General features: G+C 39.2%; 1 protein-coding gene across 2 annotated transcripts; it reads left to right on the top strand.

Moving 5' to 3' along the window:
* The first annotated feature begins 4,549 nt into the window (after positions 1-4,549).
* Positions 4,550-21,315, top strand: UCHL5 (ubiquitin C-terminal hydrolase L5). 2 transcript variants are annotated; one of them, XM_036387691.2, is made up of 11 exons: positions 4,550-4,713; positions 6,057-6,120; positions 8,182-8,287; positions 15,521-15,553; positions 15,731-15,792; positions 15,871-16,001; positions 17,342-17,405; positions 18,475-18,577; positions 19,003-19,116; positions 19,287-19,385; positions 20,714-21,315. In XM_036387691.2, the coding sequence occupies exons 1-11, from the start codon at positions 4,632-4,634 to the stop codon at positions 20,756-20,758; spliced, it is 903 nt and encodes a 300-aa protein (XP_036243584.1). In that variant the 5' UTR covers positions 4,550-4,631; the 3' UTR covers positions 20,759-21,315. The 2 variants fall into 2 exon arrangements, with proteins under 2 accessions (XP_036243584.1, XP_036243583.1); XM_036387690.2 differs by having other exon boundaries at positions 4,551-4,713; positions 15,521-15,646.
* Positions 21,316-22,761: the final 1,446 nt, after the last annotated feature.

Genomic DNA, 22,761 nt, shown 5'->3' with positions numbered 1-22,761 from the left:
GTACAGTAGTGCTGTATTAACTTTTTAATAATATGATAAATGTAGTCTTGTAGTTAAAAGGTAACTTTTGTCGTTAAAATAAGAACTATGTTAGTGGGATTTTTTTAAAGAAAGGAATGAGGCACTTGCACCAGATAGCAGCCCCAAAACACCTAAATATTTCAGAGGAAAATAATTTATTGCCCTCTTATCAGAAGAAATGAACTTTTTCTCACCTCAAAGGTGCTGTTAGGATTAAGAGGAAGAAGTTGACACAGACCAGATAGAACCCTGTGTTTGAATGGAATTTATGCACCATGTATGAATATGCAACAGGCTGTTGTTTTTAAGGGTTAATCCTCTGTTAATGGGTGTCTTTTTTTTGGGCTTGTGCTGCCCAGAAAAAGGTACCTGGACGTCCATAACTCTTTGTCTTTATTGTCTCATATTGTCCTAATTCAATTTGTCCAAATTATTATTACTCTAATTGTATTACTATTTTTATAACCATTTTATTACTATTGAACTTTTAAAATTTTAAAAACAAGTGACTGGTGTTTCTTACATTACATTACTTTCTTAGGTAGATTTTTATATTGCAGACTAAATGGCTCAAAATCCAGATCTTGCCCTGCTCTATTTTGCTTAAGAATTGCTAATACCGACCAACTGAAGAAAAATGGGGCTAAAATGAACAACTAAGATGTGGAAAAACTGTTCAGTTTGAAGACTTTGTGAGAGTTTATATATGGTAGGTTTCAGTAAGGCTTAGACAACAGCTTTTTAACAACTGAGCAGCTCAAGAACAAATTATCTTTGCTACAGGCTCAAATAGTCTGCTGCTCCAAGTGAGAGCCAAGAAAACGGGGACGTGATGGATTCTGTACTGCTTTACATTAGAAGGTAAGAAGCAAAAATCAGCACAAAAATTCACAATCATTCAGGTCTTTCTATTTATATACTCCTGAGCTGCAAGAGAGCTGTAATATTTGTAGGGCAACACCACTGCTCTTACTTGGAGAACATCCAGCACAGCAAAAATCAAGCTGGGACATTTAAAATAAAGGAAATGCAGGTGAAATGAGATTAGCAGGGTAAAGGTAAGAAATTGCTCATCACCACTACTTCCAAAACATTAATAGCACAATAATAAATTTAGTTTACTCATTTCTCACCAAACAAGAAAATTACACTGAATCACTGAATAGCACCAAGAGCTTCTACTGAAAGCCAAAAAGGCAGACCCATTAATCCACTCCATCAAACTGCATATAAATCTTGAAATTCAGAGACTAAAGTCTGAGCTCACACAAATGGCATTTCAAAGATTTTCCGTTTTCAAGAATTGCAGATATCTATTTTTGACTTATTTTGCTTGTTCAGATAGTCAAGACAAATAAAAGCCATTTTGCTCCATTTACCAGGATAAGGTAGCACAAATAAATGCCACTAATGTAGACAGAGGGTTCCCCCATCCCAGTTTCAGCAAGTAACACTCTGATTTACAAACAACTTCCCTAGTTCTTTGACAGAGAATTTCCCCTTTTCTGCAAGCAAGTAGAAATGTGCCTTTCCTCTGATTTTGCATATCTGCACTAATCTGCAGCCAGAATTAAACAGCAATCATCAGAGCTCCCACTACATTCTACAAACTGATAAAATCATAAAAATAAAAGCCATATGCTGGCACCTAGTTCAAGAAAGCAGGTTTCATTGGAAATTAATAAGAAATATCTTTCATTGTATTATTTAGAGCGTCGGTGCTCAATTAGAATTATGTATTCTAAGCATGTGCCACCTGCCAAACCTACTTAAATACACATCATGGTTGAACTGACTTTTATCTTGACATCTGAAGCATGCAAATACACTGAAAATAACAAGGGTGGTATTCCCCATCTGTGAATACCAGATCAGGACTTTTTCATGGCTAAAGATATTTTATTTCAATACAGTTCCATTAGCTCATTTCATTACACAGTCAATAATGTTTCATAATAAACACATAAAACCCAAACAAAAAATCCTGAAATCACAGTAAGCACCCTTTTAGTTATCAGGAAAAAAATGGTACATGAAAGATACTGAGAAACACCATTATCTTGAAGGAAAATAAGAATGGGAAGCATAAAGGCTCACCCATGGATGTGAAGATCTCCATGTATATAAAATACTGAAAATGATTTCTTGCTGTAGCTTTCACAGAGGGAAAACTCTTATAGATATTAACAATGGATAATTTGTATGTTTATTTTGTATGGACCAGGCTATTCATGGACTCACAACACTGGGAAGAGGCATACACCTGCATCCATATGCTTCTGACCCAACCCATAATAGAAAAGATAGCTGCAAATAGTTTTTCTGATATTTAGCTTCTTAATTTGCTTTCTTAGGAATATGCTATAAGCTACCAACCCAGATTCTGTTGCAATTTCCAAAAACTGTCTAACAGAAATTGTAATTTTTTAAAAATAAACCTGTATTTAAAAATTTTGAAATCCATAATAGCTTGATGCAAACCACCAATCTCACTACTAAACAGTTACAGCAAAAGTATCAGATTTACACTTCACCAGCAGTTACTGGAAAAGCACTTACTCATACACCACTTGAGTTGGCCTGCTCAAGTCATTTTGGCCATTTCTAACCTTGTATTACATCCCAGCCTCACAAGTTCCCAAAGCTTTTCCCTGCCTTGGACCCATTCCTCTCCTGTGCCCAGACCTCAAGCTTATTTTTCCATTTAACACCTATACAACAGAGACAACTTTCACCCTAACAGGTGGATAAACACAGATGCTCACTTAACACATGCTTTACTATAAGCCTAGGCTTCACCTGCTGAGCTGCAGCAGGGAACTTGAATTTAAAACACCTGCAGGGGATTTATCAACAATATCCTGGCTCCATAAGCACTTTCAATTTCTGAACTACAGGAATGCAAACAGCAATTCTTAAGAGTCCCAGACTAGGAGTTTTATAACAAAAATTGCCCAACTAAACTCTGTGGCTGTTCACCATTATTAATGAAAGAGAAAACCCACTATATTTCAGCTGCCATATAAATTTGTAAGTAAAGTATGACTTTGACTACTCTGAAACAGTCTATACACCAGTTATGTGTGGAGTAGTAAGTCAATATTTTGATGTTGCTGTACCATAGCATGATTCAGTTAAGTCGACATTTGTTAATGTTGATGACTTTTCCAAATTGTCCTAGCTTTCCTAAGAAATAAAATGTCTGACAAGTTTCACGGATGGATGAAAAAAAACACCTAAAGTAAAAAGCTTTAACAGAACCACAAATTCTAATTTAAGTTCTTATGTTTAACTGCTACATTAAAAACTAATCGAGACTTTGTAGCAAAATCTCATGGAATTAAACTCTGAAAAAGTCGAGTCTTTTATGACAAAAAAAAAGCATTAACATTTTAAAGACAACTTCTCAAATTGCCTTTGAATACTTCAAAACCACATATACTTCAATCTACGAGGAACTGAGTTCTGCTTCTCTGTCCTTTAAATTCTGTATAAGCATTAACCCGAAGACTATAAGGAACGTCTTCTAGTTAATTGAGCAGAAAGACTACAACCATCACATTGAGTTACGTTGTTGTAACAAATCAGGCTTGTGCTACAGCTCTGACCACATAGTTGTCATACTTCAGAAAATAAGCACCTCTATGTCAGCTGGGATGCCAGGGGAACGCTTTCCAAACCATGGATGGAGTGGTGGACGACGGCAGCACAGAAGATATCCCATTATACGAACCACATAGCAGCCCACGCATTTCTACAGCAGAATTTGCAAGAGCCTGTCTGCTTTATAAAATGTACTGACTGGGGGCCAAGGCAGCTTAGCTGACGTAGGGCAGAATTAGGAGATCGAAGCACCTAAAGCGGATACCCGGCGAGCGGCGCTGGCAGCTGTCAGTCTCCATAAAGACGATAAACACGCGTGACGGGGAGGACGCGTAACGCCAGAGACCCGCCCGGGAACGCCCCGCGGGCCCCTCACGCCCCGGGACCCTCCGGAGCTGCCCCCCGGGCCTCCCCGCATTCCCCCGCACCCGCGGGGCTGGCCCAGGGACCCCGCTCCCCCTGCAGCCCGGGAAGCGCCACTTGCCTGCGAGGCCGCGGCCCGGGCGGGGCCGGGCGATGCCGCAGCGCCGGGGGCCGCGGGGCGATGGGCCGGGGAGGCACCGGGGACACCGAGCGGCGGCCGGGCCGCTGCGGGCGCGCGAGGGGCGGGCAGGGCCGTCCCGCTCCGGCCGCCAGGGATCCGCGTCTCCCGCTCCGGCCCCGCCCGCCGCGCCCCGACAGCATCGCCGGGACCCGGATGGGGCCGCGCCCCCCGCGCGGTGCCCGGATGGAGCCATGCTCGGGGCCGGCCCCGCTCCCCGCCGCGCCGCCCGAGGGCCCCGCAGCCGCCGTCCGCCCCCGAGCCGCCCCGCAGCGCGTCCCCGAGGCGCGGCGCGGCCCTGCCGCGGCCGGGGCGGTGCCGCCCGCGCCCGCAGCTGCCCCGGATCCAGTCCCGCTCGCCGCTTCCTGCGGCCGCCCCGCCTCTCCATGGCGGTGCCCGGCGCGGGTCCTGCCGGGAAGGGAGCGGCGCGGCTCGGCCTCGCAGCCTGAGCGGCGGCAGTGCCGCCATGTCCGGGGGCAGCAGCGCCGGCGAGTGGTGCCTCATGGAGAGCGACCCGGGCGTCTTCACCGAGCTCATCAAGGGCTTCGGTGAGGGTCGAGCGGGGCCGGGCAGGGGTGGGGGCTCCGCGGGGCTGCTCCGCACCGCTGGGCGCGAGCCCGCTGTCCCTGCCGGGCGGGGAGGGCATGCGGGGCTCGGTTGCTGCGGGGCCGGGAAGGGGCTGGGATGCGCTGCCGGCGGCGAGCGTGGCTTCCGTGATGTCCCCGGCCCGGCCCGGCCCGGCCGCCTGCGGGCACCGCCGAGTCCGGCCCCAGCGCGGCCTGTGCGGCCCGGCCCGGCCCTCGGCCCGGCACCTGCTGCTCTGCTGCGGGACGCTCGGCAGGGACGTGCCGCGGAGAGTCACAGCGTCCTTTAGCTTGGAAAGGGCTTCTCAGCTCCTCGGGGCCAAGCTATGACCCAGCACCACCTTGTCAGCCAGACCGGGGCACTGAGTGCCATGTCCAGTCTTTCCTTAAACACCTCCAGGGCAGTGACTCCATCACTTCCCCGGGCAGCCCGTTGGAACGTCTCATCAGCCCTTTGAAAAAATTCCTCCGAATGTCTGATCTGAACTTCCCTGAGAAGGTGTTCGGGTTACAGAGCCCCAGGAGTGAGGACATTCAGAGAAAGGGCTGTGCCTAGGCTGAGCTGTGGGGCTTGGCAGTGGCTGGGTAGCCTGCAAGCGGCTGCCTGGCCTTCCAGAATGCTAAATTTTGTGTTGAATTGCGTTTAAAGTCTTTGGGGAATATATGGTTATTACAGCAGCCAGGTTATTCTCAGCCAAAGAAGGAAAATTATTGTACTCCATGTTTCATTGATTCATAGTTTGTCATGTCTTTTTCTCAGAAACAAAGTCCAGACATGCTTCTTTTATATTTTTATTTAGCTAATAAATGAAATTTCCACATACTAAATATTTAAACCTTTTGGCTGTGTATTAGGCAAATGTCTTGCTTGAGTGTATAGCATTTTTGGTCTACTACTATAGGTCTTTGTCTGGAGACAGGTGTTTAAAGTTCTGCTTTGGGTTTGCTGATAATGCCTTTATAAACAGTGTTGTTTTCAGTTAAGCAAAGGACATGAAGTGATCAGAAATATTTAAGCTCCTTTGCTTCTTCTTTAAATGCAACTCTCTTATAAAGACAGTATCACCATACACAGGTTCAGAAATTCCTGAAATAGTTTCTCTGCCTGTCTTGTTCAGGTTTTTTTAATCAAGGTCTATTATAAAGCCCACAGATAGACTTTTCCGTAGCCTGGATATACTAGTTGTAAAAATTGCATAATGTTTTTGTGTTTTCTTTCATAAGTTTTTACTTATGTCTGTCTTTACTGGCTGCATCCCTTTTTAAATGAGCTAGTTGAAGAAGCCTCTGTTTTTTCCTTATTTCAGGCTGTAGAGGAGCACAAGTTGAAGAAATATGGAGCTTGGAGCCAGAGAACTTTGAAAAATTGAAGTAAGGCACATGGTTTTTATTCACATTTGTCTGAAGTCTCTGAAAGAATGTGTACTAAACTCAGGTGTATTTTTGGTGGATCTTTTGTTTGGGGCATTTTGTGTTTGTGTTTTTTCCTTTAGTTTCTACAGAAGTTTGTTAGGATTTTGATTTAATGGAATACCTGGCAGTTAAATTGCTTTTCATTAATGCTTTGTACTTAATCTCGCTTAATCAGGTTTTGAAAGAAATGCTGATAGTAGCTAGAATGTGGAAGTAGATTTCTAATGATTTTTCCATTAGCTTGCCTTTCAGCTCTTAACAAATTCTTGGGTGAATTTCTGTTCCTTGCTTTATCTCCCTCTCTCCTCACATCCCAGGATGTTACCTCTGTTGTCTTAAATTATTTTCCAGTGCTTACATACCTTTGTAACTCATTTTTCCTGCAGAACCACTTCCATATGGATGTGAGGGCAAATAAGCTTTTTATAACTTGTGTCATGTGGAACAATTCTGCCCTCATTAAGCAACATTAATTCTTTTAATGTTTTGTCCATGTGTAAACATGCTGTTATCCATGTTTACATACAGGATTTTAAGAGGAAAATATCATTTAATCTGGATCATACTCTTGTATCTTGTGCAAATATCCCATACTTGTAGGATTAATCTTTCAAAAGATGCAGGAATTGGTACAGAGGATGTACTTGTAGAATTTTTGACTGAAGATGTTTGACCAGCAACACCTGAATGGCAGAACTGTTACCTATGAATTGGTTTATTTGCTGCCTGCACTATCAGAGCATTTACCTGTTTGTTCATTAAGTGACAGCTTTGCATATCCTGGGAGATATTTGTCTTTCCAGTCCTGAGGGATGGCCAGCTTCCTTCCTCCCTTCCCATTACACCTGCAATATTTTACACAATGTATAAACACTGGGAGTGAAAGAATATAGAAGCATCTTTGTTTTCTAAACAGCAGCTCTGCAGGCACACAGTGTGTGGTGGTTGGGAGTGGGGCTGGCCCAGCCTCATCCCCAGTGGGTGCAGCTGTGAGCAGCAGGTGAGCAGCACTGACAGCAACGAGCCATGGAGTGCCCAGGGGCACTGAGCAACCACCAAAGGGAGCAGAGGGCACACAGGGGCAGGGCATCAACAGGAGGGGATAAAAGGCTGGGCCACAGAACAAGAAGGGCTGATGCTTGCAGCCTTCTGAAGTGACATGGTGTTACTCTGTATGGGTTGAAGCTTTCTGAAGTTGTGTGGTAATACTCCCAATTTAATTGTAGCTGTCTCAACTGTGACAAGTGTGGTGACACAGGTCCACTGAGAGAATTTGAAAAAATGCATCTCAGATTCCTGGTCAGAGCTTAGGAAAAGTTTCTTGTGCACTATAAGTGTGTGTTTGTCTTCTGTAGCAAAACCATTTGTGGCCTCTTTTTGGTGATGACCTTAGATTTAAGTCGATGAATAAGTTTTTGTCTTACTGTAACTGAAGATTTTGTGAGACCTATTTCCTTTACTGATAAATTTCTGTGTTCTGGGAATACTGAATACAGTGCAACATGTAGTAAAAGAGAAGCAGTCTGAAAGGCAAGACACGCTTTTTTCTAGAAGAGAAAACTGGGTTTCTTTTACTTGTTGGTGAGCTAACTCAAAGCATAAAGTTTTGGGAGAGCTCCTCTTTGGGCATTTCGTCTGTGTCTAGAAGGATTACCAAAACGTTTGTTCCTGCTCTTGTGTATGACTGATATTTGCTTTGATAGCTGTTTATCACTCACCAATTCAAATGAGAGTTCTGCAACTGTAAAACTTGCAGTAACCAGGAAAACTGGTCCTGAATTTTGAAAATTAGTGGCTAAAGGCTAATTCAGATTAGGATTGTTTAGCACTTACAGAAAGAAGCCTGAATTGTCTCCTGCCTAATTAAAAGAGCATATCTGAAAATTTCAGTGTAAGTTCCTGGTATTTAGAAAGAATTAAAAGAATTACCATACCAGCATACAGTAAACTACAGTACAGATAATTTTAATATTTTTCATTAGTCCTGGTGACCTTTTTACTATAAGTTTTGTTTTTCAGGCCAGTACATGGGCTGATTTTTCTCTTCAAGTGGCAGCCCGGAGAGGAGCCAGCGGGTTCTGTTGTCCAGGATTCCAGACTGGATACAATATTTTTTGCTAAGCAGGTATGAGAAATTAAGTAATTGTTTCAGATATGTGATGAAACATAACTTTTAATACCAAAAAGAACCCTATTTTTTATTCATGTGTACACAGAAATTAATATTTTGCAGAATCAGCAGATTCTGAGAGTAGGAGCTGTGTATTGACAAAGCAAATCAATTTGATCTGTCAAGTCAGACAAGAATTGCAGCTATGGAAGAGTGAAGCTCTTATTTATTTGTCAGCTCTCACCCATAAAGTAACTCAGTCTTCTGTGCAGAAGGGACTTGGTAAATGTTCTCAGCAGGATGAGCAAATTACATCTTTTGAAACCACTTTCAACAACTTGTTGGAAGAAATTTATTTTGGTTCTGTTTTTATTTCTTACTTTTCTCAAGTGCTCTGAAGCTGAGGCAGTATATGCTTTCCTTCAAGGGTTTGCAGACCATTTTGGCATGCAAGTTTTAAGTATTCAAATCAGAAAGGTGAATTTAAATTAGAAATCACTGCAAAATTGGTTTAGCTGATGTAGTCCATTGTATTTTATTAAATACAGAGTAGTACTGAAATTTTGTCTTAGAATTAACAGACTGCTGTGTGCATTTTTTGCAAGAAAGAAAAGCAAGAGAAAGTGATCAGAATGAAAGCAGAGTATTTAATATGGGTATTTATTGCAAAACATTGACATCAAAGGGCAAATTATTATGATTTCTGTGAAGACTCTTACATGGTCTAGTTGTTGGGGGGTTTGGTGGGCTTTTTTTTTTGTAGGGTTTTTTTTTTTTTGTTTTATTTCCCACCGCAAATGCAAATTTTGAATGTAAATTTCTGGATATGAAAAAATCTCTTCACACTTCCAGGTAAAAGTATAGAAATATGGAAAGCAATCCAAATAGCCATCCTGGCCACTCTGTACCTGCACTTCTGTTTCATTCCTTTTATGATCATGCTGTTGTGGATCAGCTTTTTTAATGCTGCTTCTCTTCATTCTTCCCCTGCTGTAGCTCTTGAGTCCTTCCAAGCACTGCCCAAGATCTTTATGATGCAGTGATCAGTAGCAGTTTACTAATTGTAGCTTGGTAGCTCTCACAGACACTGGTTTAGGTTGTGATTTCTACCTAACCAAACATACTGTTAGTAGCCTTGGGCTGTAACCAAAGAACAGCCATGAGGCAAAGAACTCAGAGAAAATCCTTGATGTAACTTTCAAAAGGTAGTTCCATGGTGGGAGGAGATTGCTGTGATTGGAATCTAGAGAGGGATTTTTTGGAGGATGTTGGGGTTTTTTTTATTTTAAAGTGAAGGTGAATTTTCCCTCACTCAAGGGGTTTCATCTTGTTTCCTGTGAGTAGCTGAGGTTGTCCTAGAATTGCTGTTCTAATGAATGCTGAAAAGTTTCAAAGCATTTGTCTGCTTGCTCCACTTCTTTTGCCTTTTCCACTTCCTTCCTTTTTATGAAGCTTGACACTGTGTTTCAAGGCAATAGCTAAGAGGAGCTTTCTTGAGCTTTAAGATGAGATTGCAGAATGTACATCATAAAATTTGGATAATGGTAGATTTGATAGCAAGCCCCACAAAATTAAAGGCTAACAGTGAAAAGTCTTCTTTATTTTATGGTCTTCTTTGAAGCACTCATATTTTAATGTGTTCTTAAGCTGAAACCTCATTTTTAATTGTCCCTTTCCTTTACCTGCTGCCTTTAAAGAGAGTGTGCTGGAGTGACTCTTAATTTTAGCATGGAAAGCAATTTCTAGAAATGTTGACTCTTATAATAGTACTGCCTGGTTTTGCCACTTGATGGCGTGGAAGAGATGTTTCAAAAGTCATTTGCAAAAAGTTTAGAATTAGAATATTTTTCATTTTTTTATTGTTATCTGTCAGTCAAGTGCAGTGGCTTTGCAAAATTAAGACATTCCTTGAAGACATCTATATGCTTGTGTTTCATATCAGTTCAGTTTTGCCTGTACTGAGCTATTGTGACTGAACAACTAGAAATAGGTACAGAGAAATTATTACTAAAAGTCAACAGAAAGAAACTGCTTTGGATATTTTGGAGGAATCTCTTTAATACCAGTTTAGCTCTGGTGACTTTCACACTGAAGAAAGTTAGCCTGGGTTAGAGATCCAACTTGACAAGCAATGTTTTGAGGATTTAGTGTTTTCTTGAGTGTGTCTGATCTTATGATTTGCTGCTGCTGCTGAGAGCAGGCTGCAGTGAAACTCTGTGAGGCAGTGAAGCTCATCCCCCAGCAGTTCTCTGTGCATGGTATCTGGGCTGGTCTCTGCTGTACTGTGAGATGTGTCTGTTCAGCAGGTCTGGACAGGACAAAACTGCTAAGTGAGAGAACAGGGGGTTCTTTGTGGTAGTGCTGAAGTTACTGCACTTCTCAAAACCACAGTCTGGATCTGTCTGAGTCACCCAGGAGCACAAAGCAAGATGAGCATTGGTATTGAATATTTGTGTTGTGAAAGAGCAAGTCCTCCCAGCCATCTTGCAGCTGGGTTCATGTGTATTTTTTATTTCCTCTGTATGTTTTAAGCCAAATTTTATGCTTGCTTTGAGGGTCTTCCCAGAAGACCTTTTTCTTCATTACAAAAGGGATGATGTAAAATTATACTATGTTCATTTGTAGGCTGGAATCCCAGAACAAATAGATTGGTTAGGGCAATTTTTATGACATTTAAGGTTATTGATCTGTTGATCTGTATCTTCAAAACTGTCATGACACTGGAGCCTGAAAAATCTCAACAAGTCTTTGCCTCTCTTTCTTTTCTCACATGTTTTCTTCTTTTAAATGTCCCCATCTAAAGACATTGGGTACAATGGGTTTTACTCCAGGCATGTTTTCAAGTGTTTTCCTGAATCCTGTGTGAGCAAGACAAGGTTACTGTTAATATATAACAAGAGTTGAGTAGAGAAGATAAATTTTGTTTCTGTTCAACTTTATTATTTGTTCAATTTTTAAAATTGTTTCATTATGGGGAACTTTATTTAGAGGTTAAAGGCTACAGCTCTCAAACTGTCTAGTAAAACATCTTGAAAATTGCACTAGGAGACATGGTTTTGGTAAGAAGCTTGTGCATGCTCCCATTTTCCTCATTTCCACTTCCATAGTGATGTTGTAGTTGAATTCCAAATGGCAACTAGATCTTGTTCCAAGTTATATCACGACTCTGTTGGGGGGTTGAATTTTGAAGTCTGTCTTGTATGCATGCATATTAAAGGGGTGTTTTTTAATAGTCACTTTGATGTGCACTCATGTTGAATTTGGCCTCCCTGTTGTGCCTAGGTATGGTTTGGTCCTCTAGTTGAGGCCAGAGAACTCTGGATGATCTTACATACCCTTTGAGCTAGGATACATAGGCACCGTGAGGTGAGTTAAGGATACAGTTTCAGCCTTAACTCAGAATTTCCTGATTTCTGTGTTGCTTCAGTTGGGCCCTTGCTGTTGTTTTCACACACAGTGGATACATGATTACAGCTGCTCAATGTATTCAGCTCCCTGCCACACTCTTTGGAGGAGCTGCATTCTCTGCTGAGCACTGCAGAAGTGTCTCTGGACAAAAAAGAATGCCATTGTTGCAGATCTGAAGCTACTTCTTTTGAGTTTAATAAATTCTTCAGCTTTTAGTATGGAACTATTGGTATCCTGCCTTTCCTAGTGCCATGTGTTTATTTTGCATTGTCATGACAGAACATTGAATTCATTATTGGGAATACCTTCAGAAGGAGTGTCTTATAAATGATACTGTTAATAACAAACCATTGGTCTCTAGTTATGTTTATGGCACTAATGGAAGTATATGTATTTTTTTACATTTCCAGTACTTAATTGATTTCAAACTCAAATGACCTTTTCAGATTTGGTAACATTAAGATAGACCAGATACCTGTGTTAAAGCTAAGTTTGGGATAACAAATAACTTACAAGAAGTACAACTTCAAGACATGAAACAAATCAGAAAGAGATTTTCAGTAAGTGAATATAGCTGTAGAAAGATTATATCTGTACTCTAACAAAATTTAAATTGAAAAAATAATATTGGGTTTCTAAACAAGAATAATTTGTGGACCTGCGTGCTAATGCTGAATTTTTCATGTTGAGCTCTGTAAAACCAACTGTTCTATAATGTTGGAATGTTCTGTAAGTGAATTTTCTGGTTATACTACCAATTGCAACACAGGCTTGTCCACAGCTTTTTTGAAAAGCAAAATACAAAATCCATCAGGTAGAAGATGTGAGTCAAGAATTTCAAGTGCTTCTGCCTGAAGTTGATCCAAAAGATCCCTAGAGAAAGGTGCATACTTAGGAAGTGGTGCATCTTACTTAGAGAGTAGCCTAATCAAGGGGTTCCTCAGTTTAAGCTGAGCTTCACTTGGGGATAGGTCAATCCTCTCTTGATACATTTCTGTATATATATGTTACAGTTTTCTTTCAAGTATTGTAAAATACACCTTGAACTTTTGCCTACACAGTCTTTTAACTCTGAGTGTCTGCTTTAAGTTGGAGTCTTGCTTATTGATCAATCTAATCTAACCTCACCGAGACTTCCTGGACAGAAATAGCCAAGCAAATGTTGGTATTTCTGGACAAATACATAAAATCCTCTAAATCCCCAAGTCCAAATAAAAATCTTTTGGGAACAACTTGCATTTATTATCATGTTAGCTAAATGCAAATAATGTTTTCTGCTAATGCTGCGGCACCCTAAGTAAGAGACACTCTGGGAATGAGAGATGGGTATCCTGAAGGGTTCTCCAGGTTGTGTGTGGAGCAGTGCTGGACTGGCTGTGTGCATGGATGGCACTGTGTCTGTGTGACAAATCCCACACTTGCCTGCATTTGGTCCTGCAGTCACATCCTCACTGTGCACTCCTCCCCTTGTCTGTGAGCCACCAAGCTAGAGATTCCCTTGTTCCATCTTGGTGTTCTCCTGTGTCATCTACACCCTGGAACACACTGGATTTTTATGCACATCACCTGCATTTCCTTCTGTTCCTTTGCTACAGGACTGTTGTTGCTGCCTTTTCCTTAACTCCTGCCTCTCACTTGACTGAAGTGCTAGAATGTATTTCTGTAATGTATTTTCATTTCACCAGCTGCAGGCTGTTGCCCTCAGATCCACATCTTTTGCAGTGTTTTCTAGCAGTCAGACTTTGTTTAGTTTGATCCCTATGTACTTCATCAGACTCATTTCATAATGTAGTTGGAATACAAAATATGCTTGAAGGCCAATATTAGATGAGCCCATTAATTCTTTGCAAAGTCTAATTCTCCCTCTGATTTTATTTTCTGTTTCAAGCTTTTGTATCCTGCTAAACAAAATCTTGGTAAATTTCCTTTCCTTGTTTTGAAGCCATTATTGAGTTGTCTGTAAAGAGCAACTGGTTGTTCCATCTTGATTTTTCAGCAAAATTGGCTGCCATTCAGTCTTGTCTCTCCTATAATGCCCTGTATTAATTGTCATTTACAAATACAGTTTGCTGTAGTGAGGCTGCCTCCATTGTAGCAGCACTGTTCTGACAGTGCATCAGCACAGGTGTCTGTGCCTTCTCCTGCTTCTCTGTCAGCTTATTTACACTGCATCAGCTTCACCCACTCTGATGCACTTGAGACTACCCTGCTTTCATCCTACCACTTACCACTGTCTCTGCTGACATTCCTTAGCTGTATCTCAGAGTCTTTAGTTCTTTTCCCTAAGTTGCAGGGTAATTCAAAGTATGCCATTCTGCTGCTCTGGGGGTTTGAGTTTTTCTGCTGCTGGTTCATTATTTCTCTGCCCTTGATGGATTTTCCTTGTATGTCCTTTATTTTGCACCTGTGTATTCTAGCCCTTAGCTGATGTACCTGCACTTGGTTTAATTTCAATTTTGGCTGCTGTAATCTGTTCTGAATGTGTAGTTGACTCCCTTGATTACTGTTTAAGTGAACTAGATAGCATTTTTCTTAAATTAAGAAGTGTTTTATTATTTATCATCTGCATATATACATAATCTAAACTGAGAACACTCTGAAGTATAGAAAATAAATTTATGATATGGCTTTTAGTATTAACATACTAGGTTTTCCTTTGTTAGGACTAGCCTTGATTGTGAAACAGGTTGCTTGGGTTTTTTCTTTGGTTTTTTTGGGGTTGTTTTTTTTTGGGGTTTTTTTTTTGGGTTTTTTTTTTTTTTTTTTTTTTTTGGGGGGGTTTTTTTGTTGGTTTTTTTTTTTTTTTTAGGTTTTTTTGGTTTTTTTCTCCTTTCTTGTTGGAAGTGGTTTCATATTCACGGCCCTGAACTAATTTTCATATTCTTATACAAAAGTCACATCCTCTCTGAAAGTTTGAAGTAGCATTTTCAATTGCGAAATAGTCTCAAAGACTAATGATACATTACTCATTCCTAACCTATAGCTTTCTGAGAAAAAACTGCTAATATAAAGTCTTGTATTATGGCCTCATACCATTTGATAACAGTGCATTTAGTTAAATCTCAGATTATATTAAATAATCTTTGCAGCTTCTTTCTTTAAATTCAGTGTTTTACTTTGGTTATTGGTAAACAACATTAAAGACATGGCTTTAATACAAAGGGGGTTGTTTATATTTTCTCAAAGTGGAATATGAAATGTTCAACTAGTAACTTTAACTTGAAAAGGATAGCTGTATTGGGCAAGCATGTTATTCAGCTAACCATCATTTAAACAATATCTACATCCTGGAATGCTTTTACCTAGAATACTTGAAATTTTTTGTCCAATAAAACCTTTTAATAACAATTTTAAGTTCCATAATGTATTTTATTGGTTCAAATTAAATTTTCTGACCTCTTACTCCTAGTAGGAGATCTTATTATTTGTAGGATTTTTCTTGGGACAGTTGACTTTTTTTTTTAAGGCCATAGATAACACAATTTGGGCAACTTGCTTTGAATATTACTGTGTGTTTTTCCACAGGGATCCAAGGATTTTTGCCTTTCTTCTATGCCTTTCATTAATCATTTTAGAGAGATGGTGAGGCAGTGGAATGACAGTTTCTGAGGACAGCTGTGAAAGATGAGTTTTATCAGTGAATTGTATATGACAGCATGCAGAGCTGATTTTACCATAGCAGGGGCTTTTCTGTAGCTATCCAGGCAGCAAATCCAGTCTGTGTTAGGGTGCAGCTCTAATGTGAATCAGCATAGAAAGTGTGTGTGTAACAAAAGCAAACACAGTTTGGAGTGAACTTTTATCACCAATGCTGACCAAATTCTCCATGCTTTTTTCTAGGTCATAAATAATGCCTGTGCAACTCAAGCCATAGTAAGTGTGCTGTTAAACTGTGCTCATCAAGACATTCATCTAGGAGAGACCTTGTCAGAATTTAAAGAATTTTCCCAAAGCTTTGATGCTGCAGTGAGTGACCGGTGTTTTCTGCATTTTGAGTGTCACAGTGTTACAGCTGTGGTGGTTTACAGATGTTTTGTTACTTCCTTTCAGATGAAAGGTTTGGCACTGAGCAACTCAGAAGTGATTCGGCAAGTTCACAACAGTTTTGCCAGGTAACATATGTTTTAAATCTGGCCAAAATTTGAGCAAATCCTTTTTAATCTCAGAAAATTTTTAAATTTTCTTTGCAGACAACAGATGTTTGAGTTTGATGCAAAGTCTTCAGCAAAGGAAGAAGATGCCTTTCACTTTGTAAGCTATGTTCCTGTTAATGGGAGGCTATATGAGCTAGATGGCTTAAGGGAAGGACCGATTGATTTAGGTAACTTTTTACATTTTTGCTGGACATTCTTTATTTTAACAATGGCTTTTTGCAATAAATTGGTCATATGTTATAGACTCAATGCATATTATTTATTAAAATAAAGAATATCTTGAAATTTTTCTGAATGTGCTGTAGACTTGTACTTCCTTGCAGTCATTTGTTTTAGTTTTGTTGGTCTGAAAATATAATTTCCTCCCTGCTTCGTCCATGTCTCTGATGCCTTCTCTCTTTTCATGTAGTAATCAAATGGTCAGGTCCTGCAATCCCTTCCAAAACCTTGATGGTTTTGTTGCAAGACAGAAGTTTACATAAAGGGAGAATATATACAGCTGACTCCAGACACTTTTTTTCCTTTATGTGGCTTGTGTTTACACACTGCCCTCTTTCTTCTCAGATATCAAGTGTTTCCCTAATGGTTTAAAAGAAAATAGCTTTGTTCTCTCTAAGACAGGCTTCTGTTTTGTAATCTTTCTTGAGATATATGTGCCCTGTTGAGTCTTGAAAAGCTCTGCACTGCTTGTGCAGAGTGTCTGTACTTTAGAGTCTGATACATTGCCAACAACATGTTCCACACTCCATTCCCAGAGTGTTTTCCCAGATTTGTTGACAATTTTATCTATGTTTAGGCTGAGCTACAGCTTGCTGCTTAATCTTGTCTTTAGTCTGTCCAGAGGTACTGCACAGTCTTCAGACCTAACAGTAACATCATTTGTGTGGTCACAAGATTGAGTCTCTAAATTTACTTTAAGGTCTTGAAATTGCAAAAGAGGCATTTTCAACTTAGGAAATTACCTCTGGGTATCTTGTCATATAACTTGAAATCAAATTCTCTATCGTATATCCTTTTATGGTTTTTCTTTCTGCATGACTTTTTAACGTTATATTGCATGCACATAGACAAAATCAAGAGTTTAATATTAAATAACTGTACCTGTCCATAGTGTTTTCCTTTGCTGTCTACTTCAATGTTGTCATACCAACTAATTCTCCTTGTGTCATAAAAATACTACGTAACATACTTTCTCCCCCCCCATTATTACTTGTTATCAGCAAAACAGATGTTAGCTGCTTATACCCTTAAAATTTAGTTTTCTTCCATTGCTTTGGTCACTGCATTATCTAAATATTGCTATTAATAAAACATCTTCCACCTCCTGAAAAACCAACTAAGTAATTTCAGACTGCAGTAGCTAAGGAAAAACTTGTTACACACTCTGAAGTTGCTGCATAAGCCTGAATGATATGAGTCAACTTTGAAATAAATTTTGCCTTGATACTGAATTTTTTCCTTTGTTAAATTTTGCAAAGATGATGAATTTTTTCTGTGTTTCCCCCAGGTGCATGCCATCAGGATGACTGGATAAGTGCAGTGCGGCCCGTCATAGAGAAGCGCATACAAAAGTAAATGGTCGTGATGCCTTTAAATATAGCACCTTCCCTATGCCTGAAAATTCCTTTGTCTTAACTTCCTTCAGTTAAAGGATTGCTGCTGAATTTCTAAGCAATGACACTTAGGCATCATTTCTTTATGCATATCAATGTGTGACTTGAGATCCTGTTGCCCAACATGAGGCAAATGCGATGATAGATAAATCTCAAGTACACTGGGCTGCTGCATTATTAATCCAAGTAGGTGTCTGTGTAGTGAAGAGAGATCCTACGAGTGCTCTGGAAAAGAAGATTGTTATCTGTTGCACAGCTGTGGATCTTTGTGAGTGAAAGCTAAGAGTGACATGACCATGAATAACATTTGCCTATGCACTTCAAATTATTAGATAGTCATTCTGTCCATACACCTGGTATTTAGAGTTCTGAAGTTTTTCTTCAGAATGGCTTGTCTTAGAAATTCAAGCTAGAAAAACAAACTGTGGAACTTTGCTACTTCTTAACTCTGTTTCCAAACTGCAGTCCCAAATTTATTAGAAGAAAAGTTGATTTTATGCCATTTTTAGAAAACAATTCTAAGTTTTTGCTTGAAGACTTTTTTTTTTTTTGATAAGCAAAACAGGACTAAGAAGTTGTTTTTGGAGAACTTAACCTCCAAAAGGCCTGCTAGTCTAATTGTTGAATGTATTTCTCACACTGTGTGGAGAAGTCTCCAATATTTTCTAACATGTAATAGTAATGAAAAAGTGAAAACTATTGTGTGAAGAATCTTCTGTAAGTTCTGTTGTCATGTTTTCTTTTCTTTTTTGGACAGTTTCTGTATTGATTTTGTGACCACAGACAGGAATAGTAAATTTTGGGGACAGAAGGTAATTAGGAGTTACACATTGGATAGAGTTCATTTGTGGTCTGATTTTATTTTGTAACAAGATTGGATCAGTAGCACAACTTAATTTAATAGACCTATTTAAAATTTTGTTTCCATGAAATGAAATCAAGAAAGGGGGCTTTTGAGTTGTCATGTTGGTACCTAATTTTGAAAGCGGGTTGTCTTTGTTGTTTTGTTTTTCTGTTCCTCATTTAGATACAGTGAAGGTGAGATAAGGTTTAACCTGATGGCTATTGTGTCTGACAGGAAGATGATATATGAGCAGAGGATTGCAGAGCTACAGCAGCAACTGGCAGAGGTAGGCCATGCAATTTAAATTGCTTAAGTATTTCCCTGACAGTTCTGTGTGTTGGCTTTACTATTCACTTCCCTTCCTTGCTCCCAATGGAGCAGCAGCCAAAAAAGCAGGGAGTGATTGCTAGAGATGTGTCCAGCAGAGTGTGGATGCACTCAGTGCTGCAGCTCTGAGCTGAGCACTCAGCACAGTGCTGACCATGACATTTGGACTTTCTGCCTTAACTCATTTGCTGTGGTGCTGGAACTGTTTTTTTTTCCCAGTCCCTGCTTGTAACTAACTGCAGAAATTCCTGGTATGTACCTATAATGGTAAACAAAACTGCATCTTTCTGTGATAGAAATACCCTTGAGACAAAACTTGCTTTTAAAAAAGTAAAATTTAAAAATGGAGTAACATCATCCATTTAAATTTTTGTTTTGTGGAAGGAGGAGCCTATGGATACAGATCAAAGTAGTAATATGTTAAGTTCTATACAATCAGAAGTTGCAAAATACCAGATGTTAATTGAAGAAGAGAACCAAAAATTAAAAAGATATAAGGTATGTAGTCTTTGCTTTTCTGATGAAATTATTGGAACAGTTGTAAGATCAAGTCAGCTTTTATATGTATATATGTGGGAGCTGTGCAATTAATGTGAAGGAAATGGATGGGGACTAGAAGATAGTTCAGCTATATAATAATTCTGTTAATGCTTTTAATTTATTTTTAGATTGAAAATATTAGAAGAAAACATAACTACCTGCCTTTCATCATGGAATTGTTAAAGACTCTAGCAGAGCACCAGCAGTTAATACCCTTAGTAGAAAAAGTGAGTATTTCCTAGCTGATAGTATATTACTATAATTCTTCATACCTTCTCTTTTAAATAAAAGAGCCCATGTCATTTATTCTTCCAAGTTCTTTGGCCAGGGACAGCTCCCTGCACTCCTGTGGCAGCCATGGCACAATGCTGGGAATTCAGTCCCTCCCTTTTCCCTTCTCCTATGCTCATTTACTGCCTTGGGCTTCCCCTTTCTAAGGTATCTGGCTGTTAACATTGACTTACTGCTAAGGTTTGTATTAAAACTTGAATAAATAAGTGTTTCTGCCATTTTGGCAAGGTTATTAAACTGGTCAAGTACTTGAATTATACTCAGCTCTGTGCTGGTGTGCACTTATGCTTGAGTGCCAGAGGCAGGATCCCTGATTTTATACTCACTGAGAAAGGATCTCTGAATTAGTATAATGAAAAAAGAGCTGTGTGTCATTTAATGAGTACATTCTTTAGCTGAATTTATTTAGGAAGGTACATTTGCTGGTAGTTTTTAAGAGAGTAACTTGTGAAGTTTTAATCCAGTTTGATGTTAACAGAAGTCATTGATGATGCCCATCAAGCTGCTTTCACAAGTAAATTGCCAGTGAATTGGTGGTAACAGATCTTAATTCTAAATCACTGAATTAGATTCAGCTGTTCTGTTCACTTCAATAAGTGGCAACAAGCCACTGATTCAGAATTAACTAATATTTTGACAGAAAGCTGTTGGCCAGTATTGCTTCTGAGTTGTCCCCTCTTCTTGCCCAATCTGTTTCTTAAGTAAATTCATAAGGAAGAAAGTTCCAGTTCCTTACCAGTTTGAACTATTTATGATTGATATAAGTTAGGAGAATCTGTCTGCAAATATTTTGACAGGAGCTTTTGTGGAGGTTTTTTCCACTTATTTGAAAGATCTAAACCACTAAGATCTTGGTGCATTTCAGAGTTCAGTTGTGATCATCTGTATGTCTGAGTGTGGTGTTGTCTTGTGACATAAAATGTTTCCATTAGGAAGAGTTTTTTCTATGTTAAATGAAATTGGTATGGAGGTATGAAAAATGAAGGTTTAAATTATGTTTTTAAAATAGTGCTTTTCCCCTACATAAGTTACCTAATCCATTTCTTTTGCATAATTTATTTAAACCTATATTTGTTCTTAAAAGGCTTGATACACTAACCTAGTAAAATAGTAGTAGAATGCTTCTGAAGGGTCCAAATTTACATTTAAATTTTTCTTTTTTCAGCATATTTTTAAGATTCAGAAATGTAATGGGTAGTCATTCAACGCTCCAGAATGATCTTCATCTTGTTAAAGCTTGACATCATCTCCCCTTGTTTTCTAGGCAAAAGAAAAACAGAATGCCAAGAAAGCTCAGGAGGCCAAATGAAGATGACTTTGCAAAACACATACAGTTACTTGCTTCTGATACTATTTTCATGACAACAAATAAAGCTTTTCATAAACTTCAATTTTTGTCCAGTGCACGTTTGCCAGTTGTAATGGTTTGTCTTGTACTGTTTGCATGGGTCTGACTCTCCTTCCCCTGCATCTTGTGCATGTAGTACTGCTGAGCAATGTTTAGGTTCTCCTGGTCACATTCAGTATTTAACAGTCTGTCTGAAAGCTTGGGAAGTGGACCCAGAAATGTGCAAGGAAAATGTCCCCATTTTGTCCCACTTGAACATGATAATGATACAAATGCCAGAGGTTTAAGTATAAGCATGAGCTTTCTTTGCTCATCCCTACTAACAGTTACAATCCTTCCAGTTGTTCGGTGACATAGCCTGTGTCTGTTTTTATGAAGTATGTGTCTAATTTTTTTACAAAATGGAAAAGTATTAATTTAGCTGTAGAAACATTTGCAAAGACCAATGTATAATCTCAAAAGAACTGCATTGCTTTAGTAGAAAAGATAATAAATATTCCCATTTTTATTTTGGCAAACTTTTTTCTGTGGTATTTTATTATGGGACAAGATGATTAGGCTATGGAGGTCATCAGCCTTGTGACTTGAGGATATGCATTCTAAATTCAAGGTAGAAAGAAGGCACACTATTGTTTTGGGGAGTTAATATTCTTGGATATAAGGTGTTCCTCTTCTGGAGTATGTTCAATCTAAGTCTTTAAAGCACTGCTTTTTTTTTGACTCGGAGAAGCAATATAAGGAAAAAGGTGTATGGAAGATTATTGTTGATGCCAGTGTTGCTGTGTCCCACGAACCAAAGGAAATACCTGGGGAATGGAGTTCACTGGGTGTCCTGCAGGCAGCATGTGAGCTGTGAACTGATTGTTTTGGTATGGATAGTAACAGGCCATTGCAACAATACTCACTGCTTGAATTATTCACTGTCACTGTACGTGTGTTTGTTTAGAAACTTCCAGTTTCTTCCTAAAAGACTCAGATAAGAAAAAGACAGGAAAAAGATACAAAACATTCTGTTACCTCTGGTGCTTTGTATATATTGCATATGTATTTATAAAAACAGGATAAAATTTTGGCTGAAGATGTAAAACAGAGTGTGCTCTTCACTGCTGGAAGGATCTCCTCAAGTCATTGCTGTGGCTGGAAAGGTAAGCTCGGTTTTAGAAAAACCTGAGATCCATATCTGTGTTTTGCACAAAATTGATCAGGTTAATGAGAACATAAACCCTTGAGAGAATTTCTTACTTTAGTAATTCACTGCAGCATTATTGTCCAAGGAGACAGAGAGGCTCTTACAGAGGAAGACATTTCTGCTTTTAAAATTACATTTGAAACTCCATTTCAACCTGTTGAAAATATTTGTCTCTTTTTAAGTGGTAGCCTGGTGATTCCTGCTGCACCTTGTCATCCTTGAAGAATTTTGCAATGTGATATTAGGTGTCAACTTAAATTTGTACTGAAGTCATTTCATTCTCTTCTTACTGCTGCACTTGGGCACAAAAGGAAAAGGAATTTTGCTGAAGAAGATGATTATTTTTGCAATTATCAACAAATTTTAGTAGCAATTGTTTCAGAAATTAGCAAACTTACATTACAAGCAATCTTACATTACAAGCAATCTTTCTGGATTTGTCAACAGACAAGAAAAGAATGGATGTCAAGATCAAATTTTAACAAAATTTGTTACTCTACTGTGTAAGTGAAAAATGCTTAGTTTTTTAAAAAGGCTGTTTAATGCAGATGTAGAACATTTCAAAACTAGTGTTTTCTGTTGTATTATGAATCTTTTCTGATCAAACTTGTGGCAAATTTTTACTTTTTTGCAAAATTTATAGAACCATTTTTTCATAATGTGTGTTTTGGCTTAAAGGCAGTTATTTGTATATTAGGATAGGGTCACGTGAATGCAGAGCTGGACAGGAAGCTGATCCTGGCTAGGCAGGGATACAGTTCATTTCCTCCTTGGT

Source organism: Molothrus ater, chromosome 9 (genome assembly GCF_012460135.2).
Source record: "Molothrus ater isolate BHLD 08-10-18 breed brown headed cowbird chromosome 9, BPBGC_Mater_1.1, whole genome shotgun sequence".
Taxonomy (NCBI): Eukaryota; Metazoa; Chordata; class Aves; order Passeriformes; family Icteridae; genus Molothrus; species Molothrus ater.
This window is presented reverse-complemented; position numbering and strand designations above follow the sequence as displayed.

Excerpts from the sequence above, each read along its gene's own strand:
- UCHL5 (XM_036387690.2), top strand. The coding sequence starts at position 4,632 with ATGTCCGGGGGCAGCAGCGCCGGCGAGTGGTGCCTCATGGAGAGCGAC. Across the intron at positions 15,647-15,730 it reads CCCAAAGCTTTGATGCTGCA|ATGAAAGGTTTGGCACTGAG; the intron begins GTGAGTGACCGG and ends ACTTCCTTTCAG. Across the intron at positions 17,406-18,474 it reads ATAGAGAAGCGCATACAAAA|ATACAGTGAAGGTGAGATAA; the intron begins GTAAATGGTCGT and ends TTCCTCATTTAG.